This window comes from Nicotiana tomentosiformis, chromosome 8 (assembly GCF_000390325.3).
Source record: "Nicotiana tomentosiformis chromosome 8, ASM39032v3, whole genome shotgun sequence".
NCBI lineage: Eukaryota > Viridiplantae > Streptophyta > Magnoliopsida > Solanales > Solanaceae > Nicotiana > Nicotiana tomentosiformis.
In genome coordinates this window covers 16,326,519-16,344,712 of record NC_090819.1, presented here as the reverse complement: position 1 = coordinate 16,344,712, position 18,194 = coordinate 16,326,519, and the positions used below count along the sequence as shown (strand labels likewise).

The 18,194-nt window shown below is 38.3% G+C and overlaps 1 protein-coding gene across 1 annotated transcript; it reads right to left on the bottom strand.

The window, feature by feature from the left end:
• Positions 1-516: 516 nt before the first annotated feature.
• On the bottom strand, positions 517-2,244 carry LOC104088807 (probable NAD(P)H dehydrogenase (quinone) FQR1-like 1). Its single transcript, XM_009593544.4, has 4 exons — positions 2,120-2,244; positions 1,778-1,871; positions 1,120-1,382; positions 517-955 (listed from the first exon to the last, which is right to left on the bottom strand). Exons 1-4 carry the CDS (start codon positions 2,140-2,142, stop codon positions 724-726), a joined length of 612 nt encoding a protein of 203 aa, XP_009591839.1. The 5' UTR covers positions 2,143-2,244; the 3' UTR covers positions 517-723.
• Between the last annotated feature and the right edge of the window lie 15,950 nt (positions 2,245-18,194).

The following is an 18,194-nucleotide window of genomic DNA, read 5'->3' as shown; positions in this document are numbered from 1 at the left end:
AACATTCCATTTGAAAATTACCAAAGAAAAAGGAAAATGAATAAGTTTAATGAAAGTAAATATAATTAACTAAGTTAAAAAGCTTGAGCAGAAATTTCAAAGTAGAAAAAAAATAGCGGGGCGGGGTGGGACGGTGAATGCGGGTATAGTTGCGGGGCGGATGAATGCCGGTGAACATGCTATGCGGGGCAGGTTGAAATTTTCTAAAACAGAACCCACCCCGCACCTGCCCATTGCCATCCCTAGCCAAAGCTTTAACGGTGGCAAATAATAAAATAAGGAAAGGGATAGTAGTGTTATCTGAATTTTGGGGCCTATAATAAAATATGGAAAGGGATAGTAGCTTTGGTCCTGCGCATTTGCTTATTATTTCAATATTTGCGGAGTTGGATATTGTTATCTCAATAGGTATTTTGTTTAATCGAGGAGATCATTTTGGATCAGTGTTATCTATAAATATTTTAAGTTCATGTATAATGATTTCTTAATAAGCACACAAGGTGTAACATGTAATGATTTGAGGCAGAAAAAGCAAAATATCAAGATTCTTATGCATGTAAAATTGACCTGTAACAAACACTGACCAATAGGCTATAAAATAAGACATATTAAACTTAGTTCAGTACCAGCACCAAATTTAAACCGAAACATGTGCTCTAAAGAGAAAAAAGAAAACACTATAGAATGCAAAATGGTGAAACTGTAGTAAAAGAGAGATTATATTTAAGCAGAGGCTTTGAGCTTCTTAGCGATGTTGGCAATGTATTTCCCCTGATGAAAAGCTTGTTCCAATTCAATCTCTGTTGGCTGTCTTGAGCCATCGCCAGCAAAAGTTCCAGCACCATACGGACTTCCACCTTTGATTTTCTCCATCTCGAACATACCTCCTCCAAATGTATAGCCAATTGGAACGAAGATCATTCCGTGGTGAACAAGTTGTGTAATGGCTGTCAACCTGCAAACATACGTCACTTTCATCGAGAGGAGAGTTGCAGTAATGTACTTGAATTGTGTTTTGTTAATACGATCCAAATAACACTTTTCTTAATATAATGTAACAATAATTCGTTCATTTCTTTAATTTTCACGAGTTATTTAGGGAGAGTAAAAGGGACTAACGCGGTAGTCTCTTGGCCACCTCCTTGAGAACCAGTGCTATAGAAAATGCCAGCAGGTTTGCCAGCAAGTTGTTGAGTTTTCCAAAGACCACCAGTTGCATCAAGAAAAGCCTTAAATTGAGCAGGCATCATTCCAAATCTAGTTGGAAAACCAAATATAAAGCCATCTGCCTCAGCAAGTTCATCTGGTGTTATGATTGGTGTATCACCTTTCCCAGGTGCACTCATCTTTGCAAGCACATCTTCAGATAGAGTTTCTGGCACCTGTTCCATTCATATATTAACTGGCACATAAGATTATATAAAGAGAATAATTTAAGTTATATGTACTGACAGTATAAAGTGACCTGCTAGTTACAGGTCAGTTTAATATGATAGTATACAAATCTATGCATCGTTAGTGCACATAAACAGAATAGGAAAATGGTGTGATAGGCATTCAGAAAAAAGGTAAAAATTTCAAGTCATAAGTGATTTGTCATTGACAGATCAACCTATCATTAACAAATTTAAGTTTTATGTACTGACAACGAACTGGACGTAGCAAGTTATTACTCTATTTTCAAGTTACCTTATAATATTATAGATCAACTTAATCTATATACAAAACGGCAAAAACAATGGTGTGAGAGGCATTTAGAAATAATGGTGTAACGGACCTGCCAAAGCTTAGCTTCAACACCTTCAACTGATGCAGCACCTTTCTTAATCTCTTGTGCCAGCTTCTCAACATGCCCATACATTGAATAGTAACTGCCAAAATTTAAATAAACATGTTCATTAGTTTTAAAATTCAAGATTAAAAATTAAATGAAGAAATTACCTCGACCAATTCAAGCACAATTTTAGAAGTCTATTAGACTACAAAGAGTGTACAATTAGGCACCAGAACTTTGACTATTAATCCAGTACAAATCAAAAACAAATTTGAAGAAGAATTGGATATGCAGAGAGAACAAAAAGCAACGCACACACTGAAACAGAAAAAGAGGAAAACATACACAATGTAGACTTTGGTTGCCATTGTAAAATCTTGTGTTTTTTTAGTTCTATGTATGTTTTATACAGAGAGGGGGGGATAGAGAATTAGAGAGTTGGCTAAGGCCACTCTGCTTATATAGTGGGGAGCCAATGGCCATGTAGTTGACCATCTCATTCTTCTTTGTCAGAGACTTACCAAAAAAAAAAAAAATATCTGATTCATAGAAAGAAAATAGAAATAAATTAAATAGACCTCTCAGGTTTCATCTAGAATTAACTAAGGATAATTACGTCACCTGAATGGCCATTTTATAATTATTTTTCCTAAATAGGTTGTTGATATCATGCTGAAATCATCTTTAACGTCATAATTATACTTCTTCTTTTTTAATTTATTGATGGAAAAAGAAAAAGAAATGTTAGGGGGTAAATTGTGAACAAAGAAAAATTGTACGTACTGCTGGTGTTGATGCATTTTGGCTCTTCTTACATTGGTAAACAACTAAAAATTATAAGAATATGCCATAATCTTTTTCTCTTTCCAATTTAGTGAAGGTTCATTCCTATTTAAAGTTTCTGCTAATAAGTTATGGCAAAAAAGTAAATAAATGTTATACTATATCAGATTGTAGCATCCCTGAACATGGTGCTTATTGGTTTGTAACGTTCACTTCACGATTTCACGATATATATATATACTACTAAAAAATAGGAATTAGCGACGGACAAATTCTGTAGCTAACTAGCAAAATTCATTGTTAATAGCAACAAATTAACAATAGATTATCATAAAATTCTGTTAGCTATGATCAATTTAGCGATAAATTAATGACGAAGTTCGTAACTAATTTCTATATATACATATATTACCCTCGAAATGAGAAGTATAACATTCATATCTAAACATTCTTTATTTTACATTTATCGAAATTAATATTGATGTAAAAAGCTGTAGGTGGCACGATTATTAAGACACTTCTTCTTCACTTTTCATTTTTTCATTTTTATCGTGTAAAATAAACGTAAGGGTTTGACTAAGTTGGTTGGGTGAGTGATTTTACACATGTGAAACCTGTAATCAGTTCTCATCACCAGTAGCATCCTTAATCAGAGTTCGTCGCACCGGGCGTGCCTAGTGCCGTGCGATTTACATCTCATGTGTGATTTGCGAGCTATTACATAGTGAACAGGTTACCCAATATGCATTCAAGAGTAGCGGCTATTTCCCCGGAAATGTTTTAAAAAATAATAATAAATAAACGCAAGGATGACGAAAATATTACTCATATCCTTTGTCCAGCGAAATTGAGAAAGAAGTAGAGGGATTAAAAACTGGATGCATTTGAAATTAAGGAGCCCTTTATTGTGGTTGGTGAGGCAGTGTGAATAGAATAAATGAATAACTAACAAAATTAATGAAAAGGTCTTAATTAATTATCCACGAAGAGGAGAGACGTAACACACATGCATGTATACAAATATGGCTGCTCCTCCACTGCTTTGAAGATGACTTCTCAAATCTAAGTTCCTCATGTTACAATATTTACGTACTTCATGCATCATCATGACGCCTATTTTGTGTTAAATGATATGTTCTTTGTTTAATCAAAAAATAGTTTTTGTGATCAAATCAAATAAAAGAATAATTCAGATTTTAAACAATCAATTTTACTTCACTTTTTTAAATATAAAAGAATAACAATAATAAAAAATAAAACAGAGAGAATAAATAGAAATCCTTATTGATCATGGCGGTTTTCTTCCAATAGGAAAGAACGAGATCTTCCGATGACAGAGAATAACAAGAATATTGAAAATTGATAGTTTAATTTCATAGTTTTCTTGATGGGGATACAAGATATGGAAATGGGATTTATATAATGGTATAATTTATAATCGCTTGCCCTATTTAGTTCCTACCCGTTATTGATAGTTATTCTATTAATTATCAATTACGTGGGTGATTTGTAACAGTTGATTTAATAATAGCCAATCGCGCACAATCAGGGATTCTGCTGATTTCTTTCCATATTCTTGACTATTAATGATCTTTCCATCTTTGTGGCTTCCTATGACCTTAATTATCAGCCCGTACCTATTTAGCTAACATGCATGGTATCTTCATAAACGATCCCGTGAGAATTGCTCATATCTTCTTTGCACATCAGTCTTCTTTATCGCTTCGACTCCCATGACATCTGTCATCATAATATTGGTCCACATTGTGAGTTTATTTTTCATCAATACATTATTCTCTCACCATGCCACGTACCATATAGGAGTGGGGCGGATGAAATGGGGGTTAGCATCTGGAGTCTTGTGTGACAATAAATTGGCACCGAAACTCAAAGGCAGGTTCTGTAGAGTTGTGGTTAGACCCGCCATGCTGTATGGGGCTGAGTATTGGGCAACCAAGAATTCTCATACCCAAAAGATGAAAGTGCCAGAAATGAGGATGTTGAGATAAATGTGCGGGCACACTAGGCTGGATAAGATTAGGAATGAAGATATTCGGGAGAAGGTGGGCGTAGCTCCCATGGACGACAAGATGCGGGAAGCGAGACTTAGATAGTTCGCTATCGTGCGGAGAAGCATAGATGCCCCGGTTAGGAGATGTGAGCGGTTGACATTGGCAGGTACGAGAAGAGGCAGAGGGAGGCCTAAGAAGTATTAGGGTGAGGTGATCAGGCAGAACATGGCGCGACTTCAGATCTCCGAGGACATGGCTCTGGATAGGAAGTTGTGGAGGTCGAGCATTAGGGTGGTAGGTTTGGAGGGAGTCGAGCGTTTTTCTATGTTGTTCCGGGGGCTGGGCTGGGCTGATAATGTTTCGATGTGGGTTCTTAGTGGTTTATGTAGTTTCCTCACTATTTTCTATGGTATTATTGCTACTTATTGTTATTGCTTTTACATCTATTTTCTGTTTCTTACGATGCCGATACTATTTTTCTGGCGTCTATTATTGTCATTGATCTATTATCTATTGTCTATTGTTTATTTTCTTTTCTTGAGCCAATGGTCTTTCGGAAACAACCTCTCTACCCCTCCGGGGTGAGGTAACGTCTACGTACACTTTACCCTCCCGAAACCCCACTTGTAAAATTTTACTGGGTTGTTGTTGTTGTACGTTATTCTCTCACCACAAGGCAATCTTATTTTAAAAGCTAACTTCACTAAATTTGACGACTTTTATTTAGTGGATATTTAAACTTTAAGTTGACTTAATTACGCCCCGAATAAGACGTTTCACTATTCTCGCAGAAAATTGCACCGGTTGTTCCTCTAAGGGACATGTCTTTAAATATTATTTTTATTTTTTACTTTGTTACGTTACTATGCTTCTTTTTCACTAAGAACAACATAGTTCTTATATTGGAAGCTTAAAATTCTTATTTTGGGGGTAAAAACTGGAAGTTAATGATTGATTATTGTCAAAATTGTTTGAATGTTGATAATTTGTGCTTAAATATTTAGTTCAAATACTAATTTAGTGAATTCCTTTAACTTTAATTTTTGTCCGTAGAAAGTGTTGAAGAAGACAAAGTGGTTCTTCTGATTTGGTGTTGTTTAACTAAATTAGTGATTGACAATCATCTGTGTTGGTATTTGGAGGGTTTATTTAAATTTGAGATCATTTGAAATGGGTATGGAGTGATTTGATCGAAATTAAAATTACAATTTCGAAGAACACTTTGTTGAACAACACATACGAATTATGCCAATTAAGTAGACTTTCATGAATAATCTAACAAAATCATGCCAAATGTTTAATGAAATCACTATTTCTTAAACATTCTAATCACGTTGTTTTTACAAGCTTTTCATTCTGTTTTACCTCTTAGGACCCGTTTGGCCATAGATTTTGCCAAAATAAATTTGGATTTTATTTGGCAAATACATGTTTGGCCATAGATTTTGTCTATATTTTGGCAAAATCCCAAATCACAAATTTCAAATCCCAAAACCAGCTCAATAGCTAGTTTTGGGCCAAAATATCACTATTACATTTTTTAAAAATTGTCCCAAACTTTTATATTTTATAAAAGAGCCCACCATTTATTATTTTGATACAAAATTATCATTTTTATAATAAACTACATGATAGTGTATCATGTAGTTTATTATAAAAATGATAATTTTGTACCAAATTTATTTATGTTTAGGACTATAGTTTGCGATAATATAATGAATATTATTGATAATGGTATTGTTGGGTATTTGTGATAGTTTTTAGAACTTGTGGGTATAAGTCATGTTTCATATTTTTCCAAAATAAATTTGGGAAATATGTTTTGAAAACTGATGTCCAAACACATTTTCATCTTCAAATCAAACTTCACCCAAATCAATTTTTTCAAAATAATTTTAGGAATCTATGGCCAAACGCTAGCTTAGTTGGAATCATTATATACAATGCCTGACAAATTCAAAAATAAATTAGTCTTACTCCTTGTAACGTTTCGTCAGCCAAAATAATTTTTTTCCTAGCTCCTAAAAACATCTTAAGTAACGATTACGATTAACAACAAAATATTATTAGTTTAATGAGGTCAGAAAATCCGTAGCAAATAAGGGTGTTTGGTATAAAGATGTTTTCCACGAAAATTATTTTCCTAAAAAATAAGTGATTTTTTTATTTATTTTAAGGTATTTAGCTGTAAGTAGAATCCCGAGAGCATTTTTATATATAATCAAGAAAAATACTATGGGAGACGAGATAAGTGGGGGCTGGGTGGTAGGTCTATAAGGGGTTCGTCATGGTCAGGGTTGGGGTAGAGGGTCAGGACTAAGATCGAAAGTCGGGGTCATGGTCGTGAGTCGGGGGTCAATGGTGGGTGGGGGGTCATGATGGGCTTAGGTTGATGGTTGGGGTAGGGTTTGAGGGTCGAGGTTAGGGGTCGGAGAGTCGGGGTGAGGGGTCGAGGGTCGTGGCCAGGTTCGGAGGTCATGGTTGGGGTCGAGGCTTGAGGTCGTGGTCGGGTTTGGGGTAGTGGGTCGAGATAGGGTTTGGGGTCGAGGTTCAAATGACGGGATCGAGGTCGGCATAAAGGTTAGTGATCAGGGTCGAGGTCAGGGATTCGGTGTCGGGGTCGAGAGTATTGGGTTGAGTAGGGTAGGGGTGATAGGAGTTGGTGTGCGGGGGTAGGACTGTGGAGGCGACAGACTTGGGGGGAGTGGGTAGTGGGCCAGGGCTGGGGGTGAGCTAGGCTGGGATGTCGGGGTGGGAGGTGGGCGGGGTGATGTCAGGATCGGGGGGTGCCAATGACATGGGAGGTTTGCACCGGGGGTGGGGCTGGGGATGCCTAGGATTGGGGGTGGGTGGGTAGGTTATGGACGGCTAGGTCAGGGAGGTGTGGGGTGATGGGACTGGATTGGAGGGGGAAGTAAGGACGACGATGGTCTAAAAAGAGTTTTGAAATATATTTTCCTTACTTATGAAAAGTTATTTTCTTTAAATTGAAGGAAAATGAGTTCACATGAAAAATATTTTCTTAAACATGGAAAAATTCAAAACATTTTCTGGACACATGCCCTAAATCCAATTATGCTAGTATATTGTACTGATGTTTGTTACGAGAGTATACTATTTATCAATGTTACTTTTCCCTTTTCATATTTATAGTGAGCAAAGTTTGTGTATTTGAGATTTCGATCTAGAATAGTGATATCGAGATATAGCTTAGTTCCTTCAAGAATTGCTACCTGCGAATACAAGAACAAAATAGAAGTTAAATTAAAATTCAATACCGTAAAGATGAATACTTCCATTTTCAGGCATGTAATTTCCCTGAGATTTCTCGGACATTATCCAACTACGCAGGTTACCTTCAACAGAGGTTAGTAAAAGTTTCTTGAAGTTTTGTGTAAATTAAACTCAGCAAGCTAGCAGAAAAAGGTCTAAAAATGTCAATCATGCAATTAATTAGGAGACTAAAACAATATGATGCTGACAACTTAATTGCCTCCGTAAAGGAGAAAGCTATACTATTAAAACTTGCTAAATTTAATGCTTACTTCAAATTAAACCTAGGTGCCACGTATATGTTGCACCTTTCACTTCTTTTGAATTCAGTAGCATCATTTTCGTCAATTCAAACCAGAGATTCATTTTTATGCGTCAAGATAAAGAAATATAAGCATCATGCATATTTAAAGATCCAAATTACCTGCACTTGAGTGAGGAACTTTGATATCTATTTTCACCGCATAAAATTGAAAATAAAGTAGCTAATTAATGTATGGGCCAAAATTACCCTAGTTACGTTACGGCCAAATCAACATTAGGAGAACCTTCAAAGGTTGACACGCGTCATCGGCATGAGTTCGACAAATGACGAAGGCAAGGTCGAGAAGTCAGCAGAGACCGAGGTCGAGGACGATTACTCTCCTTAAACAGAGCAATACCGGCTAGTTTTAGGGATAAGGCTTTAAAGAGAATATTCCAGTGAATATTTTCGAAATCTATACCGGGGCTATCTCACGAAGATCTTCGATCTGAACCTTCGCATCTACTAACCCGTCCTCTATTTGAAAGAAGGGGCGCTTCCGATTCTGTCGGTGCTTGAAACAATTTTCTCTTCTCCATATTCTATTAGGGTTTTGCGGCACATGTTTCCTTATAAATAGAAGGAGACATAGTTGTAGAGGGGGATTGGACACTCATTATAAGAAATAATACTTTGACATTCTCTAAAGATTCTTGCTTTATATACATCCAAAATATACTTTTTTTCTCGGATCTGATTCTAATTTTTATCCCACTGTGAGCACCTAATTTTTTACCGTGCTTGAATATTTTCCGCTCCCATCTTCCCACGCGTGTCCCCACTCTTTGTCCCCCACACTTTGTCCCCACTCTATTTTCTCTTGTCCCCCATGCTTGCCCTCGTGCTTGTCCCCCCACACTTTGTTCCCTCTCCACTTTCCTTTGTCCCCCATACTTGTCTCCCACTCACAAACTCCATACCACTCTCCCTACCCATTAAAAACGACCCCCAATTCCTTTCTTCTTGAAGGAGACAGACAAAACATCCCCTAGGAGGAACCCTAGAGCCCAAAAAGAGAGGAAGTGGCGCAACATCATTAGGAAAGAAAAAGGCAGCTGCTTGGAAAAGAAAAAGAATACAGCATCTGCTGTCCATCTTCTTGCTCAAAAAATAACCTCAAAACAACTTCATCTTCCTCACTCAATAACCATGAAAACCAGCTGAAACTTCAGCCATTAAAACACCCTAAAATTCAGCAAAGATTAGCCAAATCGGAGCTCAAAATTCACCCCAAAACTACCTCAAAACAAGTTCCAAAAACGAGCTGAAAACTGACCCCGAACCAGCCCAAAAAGTCACATGAAACTTTCAAAACGCAGCAGCTTAACCCCTTTTATACCCCTCCATTCTTGAAATAGTCTCAAAGCAGCCCCAAAAACCAATAAAAAATACACCAAACTCTAACTCAAAACCAGCCACTTCTCTAAAAGTTTTGGCCGAGCTTTGAGGTTGCCGATGAGGTTCCGTTCGAGGTCGACGGCGTTGGTTTCACATTCCATTCACTTCATAGGCGATTTGCTGCACAAGTTCCCTTATCAATATATTGGAAGGCTTTGAGGTTCATTTTTAGCCTTATCTAGTCTCTTTTTAATGATTTCAAATGTTTATAATACTTGCTTTAATTGCAAGTTACTGATTTTTGCTTGGGCACATTGATCTTGAATTGCTAACTTATTTTATTTTATCTGTGTCGTTTAGCTGCTTAATGCGTTGGAAGGTTATTGTTTGCACGCCATGAGTTTTGTAGCGTTTTGAATCTAGCTAATTTATTTCAATACAGTAAATATTTTTATGTTAGTAAACGTTATATTCTCGTTTCTTGCTTGGGTTTAGTATGAGAAGTTGGTTGCTTTAATTTTGTCTCCTAGTATGAGTAAGTTATGATTATGAGTATGCAATTTAGCATGATTCAGTTTCTAAATGGATTGAAACTAGAATTGGGCCATAGATAAATATTTGTAGGCCATGGAGAAGTGATTTTAAAATTGAGAATTGTTGGACTTTACACTTAAGTTATGATTTAAAGTAGTATGGTCCAAAATAGACTTTGTCCAACCCAATAATATGACAATCACATACCATCTCTCCCACAATAATATTTGATTCATAAGTCATAGCCTCACAATAATCTCAAAGTTTAGGAAGAATAATGAACATCGTTATAGTTGCTTTAGGCGCGCTTTTAATTAGTTTATCGCGATTATGTATACGTTCGTATGACATAATTGTGATTTCCAAAATTAAAATCGAAGTATGTGTTCGCGCAACTTTGACCAAAATAATCTTAATATAATAAAATGCTATTAATTATGTACCCGCACGCGTAACATGATTTTGGCATAATAAACAAAATGATTTCACATACGTGATTCGTTTCAAAGATAATTTTATATTTTAATAATTACAAGCGGATAGATAAAATATGGAAACCAATAAATTGCAGTTTATCCAAAATTAATTCAAGCCAAGTTGTAGTCAATAAAGCGGCCGTGCTAGAACCACGGGACTCGGAAAATGCCTTACACCTTCTCCCCGGTCAACAGAATTCCTTACGTGGACTTTATTTTGCAGACCAATAATAAAAGAGTCAAATCTTCCTTTGACTAGGGATTCAAACAAAAGGTGACTTGGAACACCCAAAAATCAATTCCAAGTGGCGACTCTGTAAATAAAATAATCTCTATTTAAGTTTGTCACTTTAATTGGAGAAACTCTTTAACCCACCATCCATAACACACATTATCGTTTTGGGGGGGCATAAAAGGGGTGTGACAGCTCTGGCGACTCTGTTGGGGACTTCAAGAATTCGAGCTTGTACATTGACTTTATTTGGCTTTATTAATTTATATATATATATATATCTTGTACATTGACTTTATTTGGCTTTATTAATTTTTGTATATATTGTGATTTATTTGGGCCTAATGTGTTATTTGTCGAGTTTTTACCGTTTTGATATTGTTGAACTGTACATATAAATTGTATCTTCTCTCGCATCCCTCTGAGTCTTCTGATAATTAGTTATGTTGTGTTTTCCTACCAGCATCACAAAATTTCTGTCTTGAGATAAAGCCAGTTAGCCTACCAGCTTCTGGTGAAAGATTTAGTCACATATGTTTAGGCGGGAGAGCCGTTAGCTAGCCAGTGCTATTCTACTACTGGTGACGCTTGACGCTCCTCGGCTCGGGTTGTCCGCCCGAGTAAGCCAGGTCTAGATACCATCTCCTTTAGGATTTACAAACTTAGAAGAACAAGCCACAAGCAATGAATATCCCTAGTAGGCTACGCTTTATTTGCATCATGTGCATTTGACTTAGCAGCGCTCGACACAGAGGTCGAGTTCTGTTTTAGGACAGGCTTTGTTGAGACCATTATGTCATGTTACGTGCTACTTGTTGCATTATTTGGGATGATTGCATGTCGACTGGCTTTAGCATATATCAGTTGAACGAAGAGAGAAAAAATGATGTGGTTTAGTGCATATGGTTTTTAAAGATTAATTTTCATAAAAGAAAAAAAATATAGTCGATTTTAACCGAACTACGCGGGTCTGATTCTCACCGGATATGAGATACGTAGGCAAATCTCATCGGTTCCGACCCCCAATTTTCAAAAATCCAAAAAGATATTTTCCTTTAATTGCTTCTTTAGAAATTTCTTTTTTTTGAGACCAAAAATCCAAAAAAATATTTTCTTCCTTTAAAAAAAAAAAGAAAAGTCTTTCACCCAAAATTCAAAAAATATTTTTTTTCTTTTTTCTTCTTTAGAAGTTTTTCTTTCACCAATTCCCAAAAAAAAAAAACGAAAACAAAAAATTGAAAATATTTTCTTTGCTAGGAGATTTTGTCGGATTAATTGTATATGAAAAAAGAGAGTTAGTTTATCTATTTTATTTCTCATCCACCGAACTACGCGGGTCTGATTCTCACCGGATATGAGATACGTAGGCAAACCTCATCGGTTCCGGCCCCAATTTTTAAAAAAAAAAAAGAAAGAAAAATTCAAAAATAGTTTCCCTTTCCTTGATTCCCTCTCTAGAATTCTTTCCTTAGAAAATCCAAAAAGAAATTAAATCTAAAAATATTTTTCTTCTTTTTCGAAGCCTTTCATTCGAAAAAAAAAGAAGAACAAAAACAATCTTCAAATCAAAATCCAAAATATTTTCTTCCTTCGTTAGAATTCCTTCTTTTTTTAAAAAACAATTCAAAATTTCATAAAAAGAAAAAAAAACTCAAAATATATATTTAAAAGTCTTTATATATAAAAAAAGAAAAGAAAATAAAAAATGGGTCTTTCTATTCCCAATCCCCCTGAACTACGTAATGATCTGATTCATGCGGCGACATGATACGTAGGCAACCCACAAAAGGTTCGATCAAAAAAAAAATTCAATGATTCTAAGATGAGGGATTAATATGAGGCGTGAGTAAAAAAAATGAGAAGAAAATAAGAGCGTCAATAAGAAGCAACCTCATAAGCCGGAATAAAACATGAAGCCTCCAAAAGCATGTTAGAAATAGTGACAATGATAGGAGCACGACACATTATGTGTGATTCATATTTATAAAATGCTTAAATCTAATACGCTTGTTGTCTCTTACGCTAGTAAGCTTAAGGTGGTTGGTTTGTGGTGAAACTGGCAACACACCATTACTTCACTAGATCTAAGGGAGCAGTAGTAATGGCCAATGATGATGAGATCGAGCTGATCAGTGACTACCCCCAGGGTCAATCAGTTGAACAAGAGTCAGAGGAAATAAGAAAATTAAGACAACAAGTGTCTGATGTATATCAAGCTTGGGTGTCTGGTCAGCCTCCACCCCGGGGTCCCTCAGAGGGAACTTCCACAGTATCCCTGGCTACTCAACCACCGCTGCATGCAACGAGCGACCACATTCTACCACCAGGGTATGTGCCAAATTACAGCCTCCACCCCGGGGTCCCTCAGAGGGAACTTCCACCGTACCCCTGGCTACTCAACCACTGCTCCATGCAACGAGCGACCACATTCTACCACCAGGGTATGTGCCAAATTACAGCCTCCAGTCGCACCGGTCAGGAACACTCCTCTAGTCGTGTCTGGCGCACCGACATACACAATCCCGCCTCCACCTCTTGTGACGAGGCCAATCAACGAGCCACCATCTCATGCTTATGATGGCCAATACTACTCTCCAAATATGGCTTTCGGGGTCTCAGCTCCATGTAATCAGACTCCTCAGTACGAGTCACCAGTGGAAAATGAAAAGCCTGCCAAGACGGTTGAGCCGGATGAGATGGCCAGGAAAATGAAAAGTCTTGAACAGAACATAAAGAACATACAGGGACTAGGGGTCACAAAAGTGTTTCGTTCAATGATCTATGCATGTTCCCTCACATCCATTTGCCACCAGGGTTCAAGACCCCAAAATTCGAGAAGTATGATGGACACGGTGACCCTATCGCCCATTTGAAAAGGTACTGCAACCAACTGAGGGGTGCAGGTGGAAAAGAAGAATTACTGATGGCTTATTTTGGGGAAAGTCTTGTAGGGGTAGCCTCTGAATGGTTCATTGACCAAGATATCTCTCACTGGCATGTTTGGGATGACATGGCCCAAGCCTTCGTCAAACAATTTCAATACAACATAGATATTGCGCCGGATCGCAATTCCCTGACCAATATGAAGAAAAAGCCAACTGAAAGCTTTAGGGAGTATGCAATCAAGTGGATGGAGCAAGCAGCTAGAGTTAAGCCACCCATGGATAACCACGAGTTGATCGCTATTTTTCTGGAGTCCCAAGAGCCTGATTACTTTCAGAACATGATGTCCGCAATGGGTAGACCTTTTGCGGAAGCGATCAAAATAGGAGAAATGCTCAAAAATGGCCTCAGGACTGGCAGAATTGTAAGTCAAGCTGCTCTCAAAGCCACCACCCAAGCTATCCAAAATGGGTCGGGAAGTTTGGCAAATAGAAAGAAGAGAGATGAAGGGTCCATGATGACTTCGGGATCCAGGGAAGTTCAAAGAGGGGCATCGCACCCTTATATACAAGTTTAGCAGGGGCAATCCAGCTACCCTCAACATTACTATCCCCCGCCAATTCCTCAGTACTCTGTGGGACTGCCACAATATGCAGTGTTTAATGCTCAATCATATGCTCGTCCTCCCAATCAACAGGTGCGGGCACCAGCTCCAAGATTCCCCCGACCTCAACAGCAAAATTTTTGGGCACCCTACAATGCTCGTCCTAGGCAGGATTATGGTCGAGAGAAGAGGCCGGTGGAAAAATTTACTCCATTGGCTGAATCATACTCTAGCCTGTTTCAGAAGTTGAAGCAGATGGGCGTGATTGGACCCATCGCTCCCCACCATATGCATCCCGATTCACACGGATTTCAAGCAAAAGCTAGATGTGAATATCATTCAGGTGCTCCGGGGCATAGCACTGATGACTGTTAGACCCTGAAAAGAGCCATAGAAAGACTCATTGTTGAAAAATTGATTGTAGTCACGAATGGCGAGGACCCTCCTAATGTGACCAATAACCCGTTGCTAGTATACAATGATGTTCATTTTGTGGGAATGATTGGCCGAGATCATGAATACAAGCTGGTTGGTCGAGCAGAAATGACAGTGGTAACGATTCAAGAGGGAACCAAACTGGAAGTAAGACCAAGCCTAGATGCACCGTTGATTGTGAAAGGCGCCCAGAGCTCAGACAGGGAAACTTTATTTGTTCCAAAAATCTCGAGGTTAGAAGTTCGCTCCAATGTTCCAAACCCAAAGTTATATGTCCTTAGAGGTCACCCCATCACAAAGCAGAATCAGGGCAATACGACGGGTATAATAGAACCGATCATAATCAAGCCTTCCACACAACCCCGTGTAACAAATACGAAAACCATCCCTTGGAACTACAACAAAACTGTAGTAACCTACAAAGGCAAGGAAATCATAGAAGAAGTGGAGGAAACTGGAGGTTTGACTCGATCAGGGAGGTGTTACTCTCTAGAAGAGTTGAGGAAGGCTAAGCAAATCAGAGAAGGCCAAATGCCAATAAAGAAACCGGTCACTGAAGAAGAGGCGGAGGAGTTTTTGAAAAAGATGAAAGTTCAGGATTACTCAATCATTGACCAGCTGAGAAAGACTCTTGCCCAAATCTCTCTGTTATCTCTGCTCATACACTCAGGAGAGCATGCTCGTGTACTAATCAAAATCCTGAACGAGGCTCATGTCTCAGAGAATACTACTGTGAATCAGTTAGAGAAGATGGCCAATAGACTTTTTGAGGTGAACAAAATTTCCTTTACTGATGATGAACTTCCTGAGGAGGGATCCGATCACAATAGGGCTTTGCACTTGATTGTCAAATGTGAGGGGCATTATGTGAAGCAAGTCATAGTTGATGGAGGCTCGAGTGTAGATGTACGCCCTCTCTCTACCTTGCAAAGTATGAAGATCAATACAGACAGGATCCGACCCAGCAATGTTCGCATCCGGGCTTTTGATGGCTCAGCGAGAGATACCATTGGGGAGATCAACCTCACCATGACGATTGGGCCTGTTGATTTTGAAATTGTCTTCTAAGTAGTGGGCATGGAAAATTCTTATAACTTTCTTCTTGGAAGGCCATGGATCCATACGGCCCGAGCTGTGCCATCCACCTTGCATCAGATGCTCAAATTCGAGCACGACATGTAAGAAATTATTGTTCACGGAGAAGACGAGTCATCCATTTATAAAGACCCGTTAATCCCATGTATTGAGGCCAATGAAGGATGTGAGTCTATTGTCTATCAGGCTTTCGAAGTGGTTGTTGTGGACCATGTTGAGAAAGGAAAGCTCATTCTGCATCCTTGTCTCTCCGCCACATCTGTAATAGTGGATGCACTTATGATGAGACAAGGTTATGAGCTAGGAAAAGGCTTGGGGGCATCATTGTAAGGAATTTCAAAACCCATTTCTCCATTCAGTAACACGGGTACTTTTGGTTGAGGCTTCAGGCCAACACAAGCGGACAAAGACAAAGCCAAGCACCGCAAAAAGTATGGGTGGGTCTTGCAGCAACCTATCCCTCACATTTTCTACACTTTTGTCGATCCACGATTCAAACATGGTCAAAATTCCACGGCGCATGCAAATATTGATGAAATTTGCCATGGCCTCAGGCAGATGTTTTCTGAAGTGGATATGATCCAGGCTGGTGAAGGCACTAGTCGTGCCGATATGCAACTAATTGGCCCAGAAACCATGCTCAATAACACGGAAGCAACTCCTCTCCCCGCAAGGAAGGAGTCTTGGTAGTTGACTTTTGCAGCTTCTTTATTTTGTACTTTGGGTTACTTTTAGGGTTGTAATCCAAATATCTTAGTATGATTGTTTTATTTTAACGTTAACCCTTCTATCCTTTCAAATTCAATGAAATGCAGTTCAGTTTCGTATTAAATTTTGTATCTTTTCCTTTTCCTAATTCCTGCCATTTTATTTCCATTTCAGTTTTGTTAATGTCGGCTTTAATAACATGACATGCATGCGGAATTCATGCCCAGATCTCAAAAAGCTGTCTAACCTCAAAATAATGAATCAAGAAGCAAAATGTGTTGAAGATAAGGCTTGTGAGAAAATAAGCAAAGAATTGGAATACTAGGCCTAAGCCAAGATCCAAATGAAATTGGAAGAAGTTGAAATTCCCTCTCTTTTGATCATTGTTGAAGCTGAGATTGAGGATAAAGATTGGGTCAATAACCGGTTTGGAACAACTAATGCTGATTGATGAAAAATGGCTAGCAGCAGTGTGCTTTGGCCAGTTATACGAGCAAAGAATGGCACGCGCTTACAACAAGAAAGTGCGTCCAAGGCATTTCGAGGTAGGCCAACTCGTTCTGAAATGCGTTCTTCCACACCAAGTAGAAGATAAAGGAAAGTTCGCCCCAAACTGGAAAGGACCCTATATCATCAAGAAAGTGTTACCAAAATGGGCCTTGCACTTGTTAGATGAAGAAGGACGGGTACCAGACATGACTATTAATGCAGATGCTGTCAAAAGATATTATGTTTGATATATACCTACTGTGGAACTTTCACACATGATTTTCTTAGATCGAGATGACGAAGGCTACCATTGCTCGCTATTCCAAGCAAGTGTCACCCTTTTGTTACCCCTTTTAAGTTGTATTTTTCTTCCTTGTTTTCCATTTTTTGGAACCTGTGTACAAAAAAAAAAAAAAAGAAGTCAAACAATAAATTTTTTGAGTCATTGAACTACGTCCGACCTGATTCCGAAAGGATACATAGGCAGCCTTACCCTGGGTTCGGTCCCATCGCAAAAAAAATCCATATTCCCAATACTCCAAAACTGGGGCAGAAGTTTCTTTTTATCTTACGGTTTCCCCGTAGAAACAGTTCCAAAAGTTGTAATTCAGTTCAAGGTTCTTTTCGCCTTTTCCTGTTAAGAATTTCTGATCGATATTTGAGAATACTTGAAGTCCTCATGCCAGGGGCATTGGCCAACCTTCCGCATGAAAAAAAAAGAAAAAAAAAAGAAAAGAAGAAATGAGAGAGTCTTATCGGTGAAAACCCGTATGAGCACTGTAAGGCGATAGTGAGCAGAGAAATGCAAGAGTCTTATTGGTGAAAACCAGATGGGCACCATAACGCAACAGTGATTAGAGAAATGAGAGAGATCAGCTAGCAAAAACCCGCAAAGGGTGCTACTAGCCGAATGAGGGTCTTCGATGCTCCGGCATGAGCACAACCAAGACAGTTTCAAGATGAACATTTGCAACGTATTTTGAGAATTAGACAGCTCAGACAGATTAGGCGTCCAATCCAAAATGCATGTCATGATTCATTGAAGTCAGCACATATCTCCAGATAAGTCTCCTTATTTCTCTCCCCGAAAGGGACACCTTTTATTTAGACACAGTTCCTTTTTCACTTCCAATTGCTCTTCTATTCTTTTCCATAATTTTTTTCTTAGATTCCCTTTCGGTCTAATCTTGCATCAAAAGCAAAGCAAAATATGGCTGCAAAACTGGCTATAGTTTCCCCGTAATACCGAGCATA